The sequence below is a fragment of the Zerene cesonia genome, chromosome 3 (assembly GCF_012273895.1).
Source record: "Zerene cesonia ecotype Mississippi chromosome 3, Zerene_cesonia_1.1, whole genome shotgun sequence".
In the NCBI taxonomy this organism is placed as follows: Eukaryota; Metazoa; Arthropoda; class Insecta; order Lepidoptera; family Pieridae; genus Zerene; species Zerene cesonia.
This window is the reverse complement of record NC_052104.1, coordinates 8,576,156-8,594,777: the sequence shown is the minus strand read 5'-3', so window position 1 is coordinate 8,594,777 and position 18,622 is coordinate 8,576,156. Positions and strand designations below refer to the sequence as shown.

General features: G+C 32.5%; 1 protein-coding gene and 1 non-coding gene across 2 annotated transcripts; one reads left to right on the top strand and one right to left on the bottom strand.

Moving 5' to 3' along the window:
* The first annotated feature begins 7,569 nt into the window (after positions 1 to 7,569).
* On the top strand, positions 7,570 to 7,688 carry LOC119839520. Its single transcript, XR_005288257.1, has one exon. It is a non-coding gene; the product is annotated as a 5S ribosomal RNA (ribosomal RNA).
* Positions 7,689 to 10,107: 2,419 nt separating this feature from the next.
* On the bottom strand, positions 10,108 to 18,605 carry LOC119839450 (chorion peroxidase). Its single transcript, XM_038365715.1, has 15 exons — positions 18,602 to 18,605; positions 17,624 to 17,791; positions 17,170 to 17,336; positions 16,077 to 16,212; positions 15,721 to 15,867; positions 15,015 to 15,188; positions 14,489 to 14,682; positions 13,717 to 13,903; positions 13,253 to 13,450; positions 12,756 to 12,900; positions 12,279 to 12,432; positions 11,844 to 11,999; positions 11,360 to 11,564; positions 10,811 to 10,925; positions 10,108 to 10,183 (listed from the first exon to the last, which is right to left on the bottom strand). The coding sequence occupies exons 1-15, from the start codon at positions 18,603 to 18,605 to the stop codon at positions 10,114 to 10,116; spliced, it is 2,220 nt and encodes a 739-aa protein (XP_038221643.1). The 3' UTR covers positions 10,108 to 10,113.
* Positions 18,606 to 18,622: the final 17 nt, after the last annotated feature.

Below are 18,622 nucleotides of genomic sequence, written 5' to 3'. Positions count from 1 at the left end.
TTCTCGAATATAATGAGCGAATATTTGAAATAATAGAATTTATGAATTTATGAATATAGAAGCCTATACTACTATAACGTAGATTTAGTGTGACTCAGATTATGTTCTAGACTGTTCTATATTTACTTTAGTTTTTGTTTCTTATTTCAAGAAGCTTTAAATATTACTAGCTGCGCCCCGCGGTTTCACCCGCGTAAGTCTGTATCCCGTAGGAATACCGGGATAAAAAGTTGTATATGCGTTATTCCAGTTGTCCAGCTATCTACGTACCAGTCGTTTATTGCAATCGGCTCAGTAGTTTTTGCTTGAAAGAGTTATAAACATATACACACCCTTACAAACTTTCGCATTTATGACATTAGTAGGTTAGTAGGATAGGATGTAGCACTAGTCTTTCGCCTCCACTTTTTTGTTTTTTAATTGAAATCACTAACAATAAGCGCGGAGCTTACGGAAGGCACGCAATATTTTCTATCTTGTAAAAGTTTTTAAGGGTTTCTATCTTGTAAAGGTTTTTAAGGGAAGATAGATAAAAAAATACTGTGAAAAATTCTACTCCAGAAAATAAAATAGTTTCTCAGTAAAGTGAAACTCATTTACTTATGATTGTGGCCGTATACCATTTATTTTCAACTAGCGGCCCTTCCTGGCTTCGCCCGTGGTACATGTATAGCCTTAATATATACAAACCTCAATAAATAGGCTATCTAACGCTGAAAGAATTTTTCAAATCGGACCAGCAGTTCCTGAGATTAATGCGTGCAATCAAAACAAACAAACTCTTCAGCTTTATGATATTAGTATAGATTATTAAGAACCTTGATAAATTAATATTTGTAGAATTAATTTATATAACAATTATAAAATAGTTTTATTTAGTAGTGAGAGAATAACAATAGTTTTGGTTATGGTCCGGGTTTTTGTTATCTTTCACATATATTTTATGTATTTATTTACTTATTTATTCACATAATATATAGTAAAAGAAATGCATAAACTACCACCCCAAGGAAATCTCCCGTTGTATCTAATTATGATTTAAAATGATTAGCTAACAAGTTATCTGAGTAATATCTAGTAATTTATGTGTGTCTAAATATAGTAGTGGTAATTTTAGAATTTTCTACTACATATATTCCGTCTTTTCTCCAGCAGCAACCGGGAATCTTGCTGGCGCCACCAGCATTCGCATTAATAATGCAGGAACAGGTCCCAGCACGCTAGGGCTGTAGCGTTTGAAATTAAGACATAGGTACGAACTAAACCCGAAATATTAAAAATTAACAAATAAATAAACTTGCTAAAATGAAATGCTATTACTGATGCGTATATTTTAAATTCATGTTTTTTCTAAAAAAATTCGAAACCCGCTTTGGAAAACTGGAAATAATTTTTCCAAAATTAATTAATTCATATATTTAGGCAATAAAAAAGTCCTGCTTTTTTACACTGCAAAATGGTTTTATTTGTCTGTATGAATTGTAACTGAATAAGTTTTAATATTCAGCATTTAAAAACATGTACTTTTCATATTTCAATAACTATTGGTACATTTGTACATTATACATTTTTGTCAAAAAAAAGAAATATATATGTTTTTGCTCTTTGCTATGCTACTTTAGCACGTACGTTAAATGAAAGGTGGCAGCCCTATTGATAAGAAAATTATTCACGTTAAAACTATCACTAAGTTGTGAAAACATAATAATATTTAATAAAGATAATTATAATAAGCCATTAACACAAGTTATTTTAGTGTAATTCACCACGTAATTAATAATTTTTAACCGACTTCAAAAGGGAGGCGGTTCTCAAATACAGATTGTTATAATAATTAGGCGGCATTTTTTCGTTTATTACCTCATATCTTTTTACCGGGTGCACCGATTTCGATGATTTTTTTTTATTAGAAAACTCAAAGTTTGAGTCCTTTGTGATAAACGTGACACAAATTTAAAAAAATGAAATTAAAATTATTTTACTATCCATTATTAGATATATAAAATAGTATAATTATAGTTTAGCACCACGTCGCGAAATTTTTATTCTAGTAAAGGTGGGCAGTATAATCATTATTTGAAGAGAAAACTAACCTGCTTTCAAATTGTCAGAACTAGACCGAATTAAACTGGGACCACACGGAAGGCACCAGCTTTCAAATACAAAGCAAATCAACAAAATCGGTTCACCCCAACGAAAGTTCTGAAGTAACAACCAAATACAGTCGAATTTATACCTCCTCCTTTTTGAAGTCGGTTGAAAAGGTTCTAAAGATTCAATGTTTTTATGATAACAATAATGAATTGAACGTAGGTATGCAATTATCGATAAAAACAAAATACAGCCATCTCCCGAGACAAGACGATGTATAAATTGTCTGAGCCTATTTTTAGATTTTCCCGCCATTCTTAGATACCTCCAGGGCGTTGGCTTTTGCAATGTTAAGCATTACGGCCGGGTAATTTAGAAATATATAATCCGTCGCACGAAAAATGAATATTAAATACTTTAAAGTTACAAAAACTGGGTGGGATCTACACACATAAAACCTTATAGACTTTGAGTTTAATCAATATTGTTACCTATAAGTAAATTATACTTGCGAGATTTATTACTGTTTATGGTTTAAACTATTTATTGTAGAACCATCATAACAGAAATAGGCACAATAAAAAACTTATGCTGAAATATAAGGCACAGAAGGTCATAACACTTACAAATGATCTCGTCCAGGCAACATGTGAAAACAATATTACTAAAAATGAGTTAGGTAAACATACTCATATAAATAATATAAAACAAGAAGGTGACCAGACTTATGTGCCCCGTCAGACCAAGTCATTTTATTTTATTTAAAATTAAAAAGTCCCTTGTCCCCTAGTGGAGAACGGGACAGATGCATTCTACATCTGTTTGTCTGTTCGAATCGATTTTTTCTATAGCAAGTAGACGACCAGCCTTGTATACTAGCAGACTGAGACATATTTTTTGTTAGTAACTCCCAGAAGTCGAACCCAACCCCTAGATAACGCTTAAGTGTTAACCGCTATACCAATGAGGTGGTCTATATTATAACAGGTAAAAGACGTAAATATATACTCATATTATAATCAAATTACACGTACTTTACCAGTTCAAGACTAGATATTTGAATAGATTTCTAGAATGCAATTATATTCCTAATGGCGTCCACCGGCTATCCTATCACTTACCACTTTCACTGCGCTCAGTATTAAAATCAAATTAAGTACTCCGATGTTTTATTACAGACTATAAATATTGCAGCAGCCAGCAATCAATTGCAAGAGTGGACTAAGGTAACCTTTTTTATCTATTTATTTATAGATTATATTATGCGTTTCATAGATATGCCTGGTTGATTGACTGGACTACGTGACTTCGTGTGAAAAAAAATCATGTGTTCTAAAGCATAGCATTTAAACATAGAATGTTTGAACATTTTACCGATCTCTATCAAAATTACGTTAGTTCATTCTTTATTTCTACCTTTCATGATTTTGCCGATTCATCCTATCCAGATCTCCATGTCTTGACACCCAACTTGACTTCCTTGAGAGGCTTCAAAATTTCTGCATAAGATTTATTTATGGATTACGTAAACTTGATCATATATCTGAATTCAGAAAAAGATTAAATTGGCTTCCTGTTCGTTTCCGCCGGAATACATTTTCTTGCATTTTCTTTTCTACCAGGTTGCCTGGCAGAGATTGCTGTCTAGCAATAAGGCCGCCTTTTGTACAAAATATCATTGTGCCATTATTTTTGTATAAACTTTACTTTCTGTTTTGTGCAATAAAGTATTATAAATAAATAAATAATTAAATGTAGTTGCATTAACAACAAAGTAGGTAAAATAGCTCCATGCGTCTGTTATTTCGTCTTCGTCTCTCATTTCGGAATTTCCCAATTTTTTCTTAGCAGATCAACACATGTCACATGTCGTCGAAATTTTAATTCTTGGACGAGTTGGTTTTCTCACAATGTTTTCCATTTGAGTAGTGGTGATGTTATTTATATGCGTAGATAAATTGAAAAATTTATTTATTTATTGCACCATCGCCTGGACTCGAACCCCGACTTATCGGTTTAAGACCCAGACTCTCACCACTGATCACCACCGCATTATACGTCATAGGATAGGTCTCAAAAAATAAAATACGAGCTTTCCCAAGAGGTTCAAATTCAAATTCAAAATGATTTATTGTGATACACAGGTTATAAGGAAGGTATTACATTATATAAACTGTGTTCTACTGTGATCTGCCATGTGGCGTACAATTGTTAATTTTTACATAAATAATTAATTAATAATCATATTTATACATATTTTTGTTTATACCAAGCACAAAATAACAAAGGCAAGATGTGTAATTTTATTGCCCATATTAAAATTTAATAGATATGTGTCATTGTATTTAGTTCAGTCAGTTATTTATTTATGATTGGTCAAAATATTCGTTAAGTGTGTAGAATGTCATTTCAGTTAAATAATCAAACAGAGATTTCTTAAACGACGTTTCTTAAAGAGGTGTCTTGTTAAAGTAAATACTTGAATTATATACTGTTATATAGTAAACGTTATGTACGAGTGTATATACCAATTCATCATGCTTTATTTTGTACTAGCTGTTCGGCTCGTCTTTTGCCGTGTTACATATAGCCTATGTCACGAGAATTTGCAGTTTCCTAATGATGAAAGAATTTTGGAAATCGGTCCAGTGTTTTTTGCCTGAAAGCGTTAGAAACAAACAAAAAAAAAATACATAAGTTTCCTCCTTATAATATTATTGTGTATTAACAAAAAAAAAACAAAAATGCTTAAGTTTCCTCTTAATAATATTAGTGTAGATTAAATGTCCAGAGGTTGTTGAACCTGCGGCGAAGTGTCAAAAATCAAATTTAAAACTTTGGTAGGTAACAGTATGCGAGGAGTGATTACTCGGTATCCAGGAATTGAATCGAGTACGTCGTTAATCATTATCCAGAGGCGAGCCTCGACTTTGAACATGGACTGTCGCGTAGAAATTCAGTATTTTTATGTGAAATTCATTGAAGGTTTATTACAAAAATATTTAGGGAAAATGTTTTTAATGTAAGTCTAGTGCACTGGTTCTTATTATAATAACCTGGACTTACAAGGAAGAGGGACTTACGCTTCCCCGTAAAAAAAAAATCAAGAATTGTATCAGTTCGAATCATTACAAAGTCAATAAAAATTTTGGCATTGCAATTAACAAGCCGACCTCTAGGCTTTTATCTGAAATATATTAACTATCGCATCACGTAAAATCATGTAATTTATTTATACCTGCCCAGAAATTTTTAATCCCATTATATTCAAATGTGGGAGTTGAGTACGCTTCGGCACGAAATGAGCCAACTCGCACCGGGGACGTACCACACCCACAGAGAAACCTTGATCGCTTACCATCAGGCCAAAGAGTAAATTAATATACATGGAACAGCAGGCGAACAACCAGCTTAGTTTCCATAAACACAAAAAACATCTCTGGGGAATCAAGGAACGATAATTTACATTCATATTTTATTTAAGTTTTTAATAAAAATATAGGCTTTTTATTTCTGCACACGACTGTACCCACATGTTTGGAATTTTTCGTAGAAACAAAAGTAAATACGATTCGCATGTTTGCGTCGCGCCCCAAAACGTAGCAACGCGTTTCGTTCGGTAATATGGCGAGGGAACGACGTGCTTGCTTTGCACTGCCACTTCATACCATGTTGCTTATGAAATTTACCACTTGCAAGACAGTTTGAAAAGGGACTATTGTCTAATTGTAATGTTGTGTTAAGCTTAAACCTATAAGAGTAGAGTAGCTTAAACCTATAAGTATATTAAATTGAGAGACCTTATTATATCAATATTATGCGCATAATTTTCTACAAAGAGGGTCACTAACGTCCCTGGAGGGACCACTCAAGATTCTCAAATGAGACCATAATTGAAATAACAATTTCCTATCAAAGACAAAAGAGCACGTCATTCTGTTGAAAATCCGTCGAGTAACAAAAACCAAAAAATATAGAGACTACTTACTCTCTTTTTGGGAAAATTGGTTCTCTTATCTCACCCTAAAGAAGTCGATATTATAAAACAAATGATGCGTTTTAAATGTTTTTCTGTTGCTTAAAGTTAGTTTTTTATAATAATATTTAATTTAAATGAATTTCTCGACTTTTAACGAAAAATTACACTAGGAAAGAAAAATACAAATAAATCCCTGTCATGGATGTGATGTACTCATAGAAAATTTAATATTTCTAAATAAAACCATCGCTAAACCCTGTCTAGAATAGTTATTATCTGTGACCGTCTGAAGTGGCTCTAATACGCGCCCAAATTTGACGATGACTTTTTATTTATGGTCGGAACAACGTCAAGGACGCGGCTTCGCGAGAAAGATTTAATATCATTGAGGCATGTTCAAGACGTATCTTGTTTTAAAGGAATTGAATATGATACAAGCGATTATTTTGCTTTCTCCTTTTTTTAATGACATGCTTGTGACGACCTTTTTGCTTGAAGTAAAGCTGGAGTTATAAGCCATTTAAGATCTTCACAGTCCTATAGTCCTTGATTTAATCTACTTTACGATAAGGAATATGTTATTGAAATATTTGAGGATTAAAACTACTGACCTAAATCTATCACATTTGCTTCTATTTTCAAACAAGTCGCTACCGCCATACTTTATAGAAATAACAATTATCAGTAGGAGAACTTGTTTTCAGAGTAACCCTTTAATTTTTATAATGGCAACATTATTTATAATATTCTGCAGCGTATTAACGGTTTTTCGGAGTTTTTGAAACACTCATTTAACTTAGATTATTTTATCTGTGCTCTTCAATTTTCTATGACATTTTCTTTTTATTCGATCTCTATTGCTTTACAATCTTTATTAATAAAAACAACACATGTACAAGTAGGCTAAGCTAGACAGAAGATATTATATCCTGAAGATTTAGCCACAATAGTACAGAGATCATAATAATTACGCACATAATTGATTTTTATCGCGTTAAATTATCTGTAATATCAAATTATTATTTATTATGGTAAACGATTAACCCACTTATAAAATGATTGCATCGATTTGGGATAAAGGATTGAAATGTACCGTTGGGTCCATTTGCAAGTCATGTGCATCGGAGGCAGATTTATGCGATTAACCTTTATTATGAAGAATAACATAATATGAAGTGACCTACAAAATCTTGAGGCCGATCGTTTGAAAATGTTGTTTAAAAGTATTAATAGGTATTGTTAGTGTAAAAAACGCATAAATATATAGCTTTTCAAAAAAAATGTGCAATTTCGCCATGTTATTGATAAATCTGGTGATTCTGGAAAAAGTTGTTATGAATCATAAAGTTATAATTTTTATCAACATTTCAAAAAAAGGATTTTCGACAATTCTAGCAGAAAACTTCGTATTATCCTAATGCAACACTGCCTGTGATAAACATAGTAACTGAAATGAATTATTATTATGTGTACTAAAGAATTAATTTGAAAACCCCTTCGCCAACGTCCATACCACGTTGAATACACCGGTTCTCGTCCGATCACCGAAGTTAAGCAACGTCGGGCGCGGTCAGTACTTAGATGGGTGACCGCTTGGGAACACCGCGTGATGTTGGCTTTTTGCTCCGTCCGAACTAGCGTGTTGAGGAATGGATAGAAGTTGCTTTCAAAAAACGTTTGTCAGTATCTTTTACTTTTCCTTATTACAGTGCAACCTCGATATAACAAATCGGAAGGGAACAAATAAATATTCGTTATATCAAGTAATTCGTTGAACTGAGGTTCGTTATGTTGAGGTTAGGTTGGTCTAAAATTCGTTATAAAGAGGTAAAAATATATAAATACTATGAGATTAAGAATCATTACATTGGTTACACTTAATATAAAGGTTTTGGGTTGACGAAATTCGTTAATTAGAGGTACATATACTTTAACTTTTTGATAGTTAAAAATTCGTTATAAAGAGGTTGTTCGCAAAAAATGTTCGTAATGTAAAGGGATATTTTACATTGACTCTTATGGACAATTCAAGGGGATTACGAAGAATTTGTTAAATTGAGGAAATCGTTATATTGAGGTACGTTATATTAAGGTTGCACTGTATATCAAAACTAGTTCATCTCTGCTCCTCTCAAATTAATCTAGAATTATAACAAAAATAACACACAATATGTCTCTAGATTCATCATCATTGTTTTAAAATAATATAATCATACTAAATGCTGTCTCTTATTTATCTCTCATAATTGCACCGTTTTAAATATTTCTCCAAACGCAATTTTAATTTTTTTTAATTATGTAAAAGTTACTTTTAACAGCTTCAAAATAAAGCTTATTTCAGAACAGCTCAAGCAGATCCTAGCATTCCTGGATCACTAGGAATTCCTTGGCAGTAGATGATCTATATTTATCCGAGGTGAATGATCCAGCCCTCACACACACACGTGTTATAATCAAACTGACACGATGTTTGTCCATTAGAAAATGGAGACTAATTGGTTGGAAACTTTTCGATTTTTTATTTATGACTGAAATCAAAAACTGTAATATACTATTCTATTTATTTTCCGTAAAATTTGGATTCTGCTTTCAAAACTAATGGAATTTAAATCCCACCCTTAACCCCCTAATGGGTGCTTTTACCTTACTCTGGAATGTGTTAGATGTGTCAGCAAGTCAAATAGTAATTTACTCGAGGTTTTTCTTGTGTACTAAATTTAGTTTTTATATGTCTTAAAACAGCTTAAACAGCTATAAAAAAACGGGAATGATTATACACTTCCAATTTTTTATGTTATCTGTGTTAATAAATTACATCATCTGAAAATTAAAAAAAATAATAATAAAATAATATTATATCATTTGTGGTGCGAATGGGAATCAATAAATAACGATTCTTGTTAAGCTGTATTTTAGTAACTTCAAAATGTACTTATAACTTCTACTATGACAAGAAGAACCGTGGTCAATTATCTATTAGATGAAATAAAAAAAATAATCGGGTATCCTTATATTTAATTTTCATTCATTTTGCCATAAAATTGATTCAAATACTCTAAATGCATAAAATAACATTATATACAAAACTACCAATCACCAATTTATAAAAATACATTTCAAAATCATACGAGACTAAATTATTTCGATAATTACTGGAGCTCCTTTAAAAATAATTACATACAAAATCAAAAACTTACAATACCATCAATGTCTATACAAAACTAAGCTAAAACATTTTAAAGATATTTCATGACAACGTTCACAGATAAAAAATAATACAATCACTTGATCACTAATCATTTGAACCTTTCATTAAGATGAATAGCAACACAGCCGTCATTATCCCAAAGAAAAAAATAGCTCTGGTTTATTTAAGAAAAAATAAGAAACAATAGACAGGCACTGGAATTCCTTTTTTATTTCTTTCGGTGAAATGAGATGGTCTGAAGAGAAAGAGATGCAATGATGAAACATATAGTGAAGACTGGTTTGAATGAGTTTAAATTATCCATATTATCACAGCAACGCATTATACTCCCGATTTCTAGATTTTTTATTGAAAAAATCATTTAACCAGGTACTATTCACAGCCGTTCTAGAACTGAATTCAACAACAGTTTTAATTAAAGATTGGAAATGAAAATCAAAAATTAAGGTATAAACATAGTTCTGCAAATTCACAGATATTCCAATAATCCACAGATAATTAAATAAAATTCAATGGAAAACCCTCTTTTTAATTTGAACTAAATCAAAAAAATGTCTCAGAGGTCAACATATAAAACGTTTTACAATAAATGAAAATATTGCAAGAGGCACATGCAAAATCAAGGGTCAATAAGGTCGCTTTTGCAATAAAATCATGTTATTATAAAATGTGTGAAAATGCAGTTGAAAGGAAATCAGAATCAGGAAAGACTGTTGCTGAAGTCAGAATTAAAACACATAACAAACACGTTTACTTTAAACAACTCCTTGTATAAAGATACTTCATATATAATAGATAAATTTAAAACTGGGAACTTATTTAAAATGGTTCTAATTTACATATCTTTCATTTTTCGTAAATCTAACGCTGGAATGAGTGGACTATCACATGGTACTGGTTCATTCCTGAAAGACAATAAAACGGGTAAAAAATAATATTACTTATTTGTAATCAGGTCAAGTTAATTCTTGCAATCATTCTTTAACCTTCATGTCTGTATGTTTGTTAAATATTTAAATTTGGTATACATACTTACATATATAAATTGAATTTGAAATTAGAGTTAACACATCATAACTATTAAGCTTTCCTTATAGTACTGATTAGTATTTGATTGAAATTTCAAACAAAAGAACCGACTTTTAACCGACTTCAGAAGAACGTAATTTTTAGGGGTCTGTTACTTCAGAAAAACCGATTTTGATGTTTCTATTTTTAATTAAAAGCTAATGTCTTCCGTGTGATTAAAATTTGTTCCTACAATCTGAAGACGGTTAATATATTTGTAAATAAGTTTAAATTTTTAGTTAAATAATTATTCATGTTTCAATTAATCATTAAGATAAATACTCAACCTTTTTGGTAAAGAAAATTACATTATTTAAACTTCATTTTATCTACTTCACCGACATTTTTGGGGATCTAAAAATCAAATTAAGCTAAAGCTTCCAGAATCTTAATTCAGAACCAACGTATTAGCTCAGATAAGATGCAATCAGACTAACGTATATTAAATGTTTTAACGTATTTACCCCGGTATATCCGACCTTAGGAAAGCATTAGGAGCCTGATAATTGAGCTGAATGTGATCACTGTTGTCGCAAATAATCCGTGACATCGTCACCTTCTTGATTTCAGCTAGCTGACCTGATAATATTTCCATGTTTTATAATATTTTTTCTAGGAAGCATTTTCTTGTAGTCATTACAGTCGTGCTCTTTGAAAATAAATTAGTAGATGCTGATTGATTTGTTGTACTTGTAGAAGTGTTGGTAAATGGGAACTCTATGTTAAGATTATTCAAAAGGGCTTCTAGAAAGGGCTGATTGAATGAATAAATGTTTGAGTTACAGTTTATTGTATTCTGGTGCATAAAATAAGATATATATACTTTTCAATGACCCAATAGAAATTTTATATTTATTCTGAATTGTGTAACCCGAAATATGAAAAGCAATTTATTGAAAGAATTTCTCAGAAATTGATACTGTTCAAATTTATAATGATAAGAAAATAGTAAATAGTCTTAAGTACAGATTCCATAACAATTAATTACACAACTGTGCAAAATATCAACTTACTGTTTGTAAAAGCTCCAGGATTGACGTCTGGGCCATAATCATAAAAGTACCGATCTCCATGCTTGATTCGCGCGAATTGATCGGCTAATATTTGCGCAAACGTTGGGCCAACGATGGCACCCTCAAGTGGTTTTTCGAGGAGTCCTCCCACCCAGAGATCTATGTCCTGTGGAGACTTATACACTGATGTAAGACGTTTCGCTGTCTGTAAAAATTACATTAATACAATATTATTTACCACAAGCTGTTCGCCCCGGATTCGCCCGTGGTACATATATAGCCTATGTCACTCAGTGAAGTTGCAGCCTTCTAATGGTGAAAGAATTTTGAATATCGGTCGAGTAGTTTGTTTTATCCATTACAAACAAGCAAACAAAAATACAAATTCTTCCTCTTTATAATATTAGTGTAGATAACGTTTAAATGTTTTAAATTTTTTCTATGAGCGACCGTGCAAAGAGAAGTAAAAACATTCGAGACTTACATTCGGCGAAAAATCCGTGAAATCCAAAGGCATCAAGCCGACCAGTTTCCTATAGTCATTGTAATTTCGTAAACCATAGTCCCGCCCTCGCTGGATGTTGAGAGCAGCCAGATCGAGACCAGATGGATTTCCACCATGAAACATGTATTGTGTGAGCTAGATTTGGGAAATCCATAACATTTGTAAACAAAGAATAAGACTAAGATACAAAAATGTTTCTGAAGATAGAAAAAACAGTCAAAAAACATCCTGAAAGCTTTTAAGTCTTTACATAGTATCTAATTACTTGATAAAGTATCTATATTATATCTTTGCAATACTCGGTAACGACTCTATACATCTTAACTTCATGGTATTACGGACATTTTAATTGTGAGAGTTTCCGTGTATTTTCTTCAGTAATTACTTTCGTTGTACTCATATTATTTTACTTACCGATTCGGTCATAAAGGGGTCAACATTTTGCATTGGTTGCAGAGACATGCCCAACAGCATCTTGTCCAGAAATGGTTTAAGTCGCATCCTGGATGGCTGGAACATAACTTCTGGTATTGACAGTACCTCGGACGTATCTCCCGGACTGAGAACCCTGAAAAAATGTATAATGTATTTATAAAACTCTTTGATTCTTATTCTATATCTCGAATAATTCCGTTTCCACTGCTGAAGCACTCAACAGATTTAGAGGAATTTCAACATTTAACAAGGACAAGGATTAATCAGATATACATAGCAGTAGATGAATATAATATTTTTAAATCCCAATTGTTATCATAATAATATATACATTCCGCGTGATCCCTTTTCATATAAAAATTTAAATGTTAAATAGTTCATTTTTACTTTCAACGCCGACTACATAATTTTTTAAAAACCTACGCAAAACTTCTAGCAGTTTTGAGCAATACTCACATCATTTTCCCATCAACAGCAGAATGGCCGAACCTCATAGCTGCAGCGGCAAACTCAGCTGTCAAAGATGGGTTTACGAGTGGGTCGTACCCAGTAGAATAACCCTTGGGGGTAATTATCTTAAACAGCTTCATTACTTTAGGACCTGAAATATACTTAAAATTTAGCAAACCGTTATAGGGTTAAGGATTATTCCGCAAAAATGATTGATTATTTAAGTATAATTCAATTTGAGCCAGTTCCATAAGGAACTGGCTCAAATTGAATGGAAATGTGCTCAAATGGAAAATTTATACTTAAATATTTAGTAGACTTTGATTGATTTAACAGTTTTCAAGTTAATAAAGCTTTAAGAAACATAATAAAAAGAAAACAATCATGCCATAAAAGGAAGAACAAAAATGTACTTCACTTAATTTTTAAACCATATTATTACTATATATACTATTGTTGTGTTATTCCAATTTTTAGTTTTTCCGACGAGAGTTCATACATACCTAATAACAATGGCAACCATTCCTTATAAATGATGTTCTGGAACTCGGCTTGCACGATTCTTCTGGTCTCAAAGAATACTTTATCATCATCCCATTTAGGGTTCAACCGGGAGAGCTCTCGAGCTACTCTATTATGCTCTCTTATGAAAATTGTATTCAGAGCTGTGAGAGTTATTATCTGGTTTCCGTGATTATCACCTGAATAAGTTAAAAGATAAGTTTCAAATAAAAACAGAGATATAACACGCATCAGATTAGGTATGCTGATCGTACTCAATGGTTCGCAATAAAAACTTAACTGCTAAGTTGGACAATGATAATACAATATTTTGTTTCATCTAATTTGAAATTTTGATTAATTTCATATAAATTATGGGCTCTGAAAACTATAAAATTCACAACTCTTCTTGTGCAGGTAGAAGAATAAAAGCCTAATATTATATACTCATAGAATATATAATTACCCGAATCAAAACAAACAGCGCCATGGCTTCGAATCAAACATTCTGGTTTCTGTGTGAGCGGCGGTAGCTCCCTACCAAAGTCATGAAAGGTCTTCAGCAAGCCGCCAGGCGCTCGCAATGAATTCAACTTCTCTGTAGAACTACCGTATATTGGAGATAGATCTGGATAATGAGTTGCGCCATTCATCTAGAATTGGGATTAAAATATTATGAGACAAGAACATGATTCAAGTTTAAACGGGGAGTACAGTTTTTTGGCATAACTCGCGAACAATGATTTCAATGTTATCACACTTTATACTTCATCTAGTTTAACTTTTAATTTGCAAAGATTGAAGGTACGCAACGCAAATTTTAACGCAATTGTTGAAATTAATTCCATTTTGCTAAACCGATTCAAAATTATAATGTACTAGCTGCGCCCCACGGTTTCACCCGCGTAAGTCCGTATTCCGTAGGAATATCGGGATAAAAAGTTGCCTATATGTTATTCCAGTTGTCCAGCTATCTACGTACCAAATATCATTGCAATCGGTTCATTAGTTTTTGCGTGAAAGAGTAACAAACATCCATACAAACTTTCGCATTTATAATATTAGTAGGATTAAATAATATTGTAGATAATATGGATATAATAATTGTATCTTTAACAATAATGTCTGATAGGTTAAAAGAGAAAAACTTTTTGATCAACGATTATGCTTCAAAATTTAAAAAGACACATAAACATTGAAAGACTCTAATTTTAATAATAAATTTGCTATGCATATACCTGCTTTGCATATCCGACAGAGCAATCACTCCAGGGAGCAAGTTGTGTCCTCACAAAGTTAAGACAGCGTGTATAGAATTGTTTGTAGAAGGGATCAGTATCTGCCACCTGGATAGCGGCGCAGGCCCAGTGCTGCAGCTCTATTGGGAGGGCATTTCCGTCTTGAGAACAGCAGGATATGCCGCTGCCATTGGCTGGAAAATTCCAAGCATTCTTAACATACTTTTATTAGCTTCATCTGTATGTTTGTAAGTAACCGACTACTTTAGTCTCGGTTTTAACCCACTTTAAACGGTTGGATGGATGGTTTTTTAATCTATTTTCATTTGATTTCTACAACTTGGGCTTTTATTATTTACAATAATATTAATATAGGGTGCATTCTTCTTTTGTATACAATCCTTAATTTCATTGACAGAGAGAGAGTCTCATGATGTAGTTGTTATTATCATTCAATTATAGATATACTTTTTGTTAATTCGAATATGATTTAATTAAATAATGAATAGGAGAATAATAATGTTACCAGTACTGAACACAACACCAGAGGTAACATCGTAAGACAGCAAGTGCCCAAACTGCATGAACATTAGGTTATGGGATCGGCTTGGTTGGTGAGCGTCCGGAATGAGAGCTGCGCTCACTTCCCTCGCGCTGGGAAGGTCGCTGCCCGTTACAGATAGACGGAGAGACCATGTGCCTGGAAATAGTATACATATTTTGTATACAACATCTAACTGTAGTATAGATTAATATAAAAAGAGCCCGAATTCTTCAGAGATTCCGAAAGTCTTCTGAAATTGGTGTTTTCATTTTAGTATGGAGGCAAAAACATAAATAGATAATTTATTCGTCATTAAATAGTAAATTAGTGCCAGCAAATGCTCCAGCGCGCAAATGTTCGAGGGAATGGATGTTCGATAAATATTAAAGTAACAACAATTATGATCACAGGTAATAATAGCACAAAAGTAGTATTCATAGTCAATCAAGAGTACATGCCAGTTTGCTTGCTGTAAACGATTCATAAAGTCCCAAGCGTTTTTCACGATTTACATTAAAGTTGTATCAACTTGTTGAGGAATTGCTGGCACCATTGTTCACAAAAACATGTTTCAAAAATCTCTTTTATTCCCGCGCGATTAGACTCAATACTTAAACAAAGTATCCAGTAACATTGTTGATCAGCTTTTGCTGAACAAACGTTCACAACGAGGCTTCACAAAATTTACCATCTCGATAATCCGGTGGTAGAAGCCTCTCGTAACCAGTGTGGCTCGCGCCCCAGCTCGGCTGCTGTGGATTGTTACAGCTGCCATCAATGCCTCTGTACTTATTGGCTAATGTGGGGCAACTCGGTTGAATTGGGCATAGTGTACCTGAAGTAAAGATTATTTTACTAAATCTTGATCGCAAAATATTTTATGTTTTTTTTTATAGAAAATATTCAACTTTAACTTTATTTGATGACACAGAATTTATGTGATGCTTAAAGTATATTAATTATGTAGTGCTACTATCATGCATGTTATGTATTTAATTTGATATTAATTATATACAAATATATTAAACAGATTATAGATCCTACCATCTAAATGATCTGTAAGACCCAAAGCGAGATCGTTATCCGACAGTGACTGTCGATCTCTCAGCTCCTGCGCAGCGAACATATTAACCAATCCACTTTGCCCCAGGATAAAAGCTTTTTTGCTGAACGTCATAGACTGGAAAAAAAATTTTTAAACTGAACAAATTTATTTACACGATTCAAGACTAAAATTCACGTTCAATTAAAATACTATATTATACTAGCGGTCCGCCCCGGTTTCGTCCGTGGTACAAATATAGCATAAAGCCTTCCTCAATAAATGGGCTATCTAAAACTGAAAGAATTTTTCAAAACAGACCAGTAGTTTCTAAGATTAGCGCGTTCAAACAAACAAACCCTTATCCACGTAAACACGTGGGCAGACTGAAAATCAGCGCTGTTCGGGGGTTAAAGCCCGTCAGCATGGCTGAGTCTGTCCCGATTGCCATGTTAATTTTTTTTTTTATGTTAATTTTAATTTATATTAGTTTTAATTTTTTAATTTATATTAGTTTTAATTTTTTAATTTATGTTACTTTTTCCATGGGTTTGTTTTTTTATGTGGCAATAAAGCTTGTTTTCTTATCCTACCAATACTCTTATTCTACCAATACATTTATTGTCATCACAAAATTACAAGATCGATTGGATGACAGTTAGATTGAAAATAGCTGAAGACCCATGATCAAACAGGGTTAGTTGTAAATATTGCCCGTAACTATCCACGAGGCACAGAGACTTTGCCGTTTCAAATTCAACATTTTGTTTAAATTTGACGATGTCTGTTCTCTTTCCTTGAAAACTATTGAACTAGCCAGCTGTGCCGTGCGGTTTTACCCGCGTAAATCCGTGTCCCGTAGGAATATCGGGATAAAAATATTGCCTATATGTTATTCTAGTTGTCCAGCTGTCTACGTACCAAATTTCATTGCAATCGGTTCAGTAGTTTTTGCGTGAAAGAGTAACAAACGTGTGTGTTTCATCCTTACAAACTTTCGCATTTATAATATAAGTAGAAGTAGGATATGACTTAGACGTTCAGATAGAAATCGGAGAGTGAAGATGTAGGTTATGGACAGGAGACAGAACTTACTAGATGATGACCATAACTCGGTTCGTGATCCTCGACTATCGTACCACCTTTGTCTAACAGTGTAGCGGCTCTTTCCATCCAATCTATTAGTTTCTGTCTAGAAATATTGTGGACAGCTTTTAATTCTGGTATGTTGACGGCTGCGCGAAATTTGCGGTCTGCTTCCGCTGAAAACATTTTAAAATAATTTTAGAAAAGCGAGGCTTTTATTTTATTTTCATTAAAATTACACTTGAATATTTAAAAAAATATTAACTTCATATTGGTGGATGTACAAGGAACGATAAATAAAATATATAAAAGAGAATTTAGTATACTTACTACCATTGACCGGTCTTAATACAATTTTATAAAATAACGTACTTTTAAAAAACACAATAAAATAATTTACAGCGAAAAAATAGCTTAATGAACGTAATATACGTTACGTTAGTGTTTTATCCTGTACCTGTACCTGCTAGTCTATTTCCAGTGAAACAACAAATTCCGATGTGTTCTTTATCAATGTGACATCTGGGGTTATAAGAATTCGGTCGGGTGTGCGCCGGACATTGCACTTTGGGCACGCACACACCGCTCCGGGGACAGATTGCGCAAGGGGGCGTTGTTTCGTGAACATGCTCTGGAATTAAAAAGTTATTTTCATCATCATCAGCCCTTATATGTCCCCACTGCTGGGACACAGGCTTCCTATGAGGGATATTTAGTTATTTTAGTTGGTTGGAAAAATTTAAATATCATTAAAGATAGGTCAATACGAAGTTACTATTAATTGCTAATTTAAACGAACAGGCGTAAATAATTTTGGCGGCTTTTAAAGTTGTTAATACTGTGAAAATAATATTTTTTTTTCTTACTGAAAATTTTATTAAAACCTCAATGAAGCTATTTAAGCATAAACTTATTATTAAGGCTACAATAGTTGTCTGAAATCATTATTAAATCATTTAGCGATTACGAGGTTTGACGGAAAATGTAATTTAAAAAAGTTTTTATTTATATTTTATAAGTATAAAGTCAATGTATTTCAAGACTATATAGCAATTCTGTGGATATTTTTTCTGACTCCTACTATAAGTTTCAGAAAGCAATAATACTGTCTTATCTCTAATTATTTTACGCTCACAAAATATACTTAACAGCGAGCGAACGCTGTTAATCACAAAATATTTAAGGTTAATATTGATCAATTCTCATTTACTGAATCTTATAAATATCGCCTTAGTTATACTTGTTTTTTTATTCTGAATGCTGTGTTTTTCTTTAATTGTTATGCATATAATTTATAAGACTATACGCTTTTCTTTAAAGAGAAATTGATTATACAGCAACTGTTGATGAACAAAAACTAAATAAATAAATAGACGCCACATTGTCAAATAGCGTCGTAAGTGAAAAAAAAATTGTTAAAATAATCTAAGCATCTACATACCCATATCGTTGACACCATAGT

Bases quoted from the DNA above. Each gene is read 5' to 3' on its own strand.
- LOC119839450 (XM_038365715.1), bottom strand. The intron at 13,904-14,488 runs GTATATGCATAG...TCCCAATTCTAG, and splicing joins CTGTCGGATATGCAAAGCAG to ATGAATGGCGCAACTCATTA. The intron at 12,433-12,755 runs GTGAGTATTGCT...ACATTTTTTCAG, and splicing joins GCTGTTGATGGGAAAATGAT to GGTTCTCAGTCCGGGAGATA.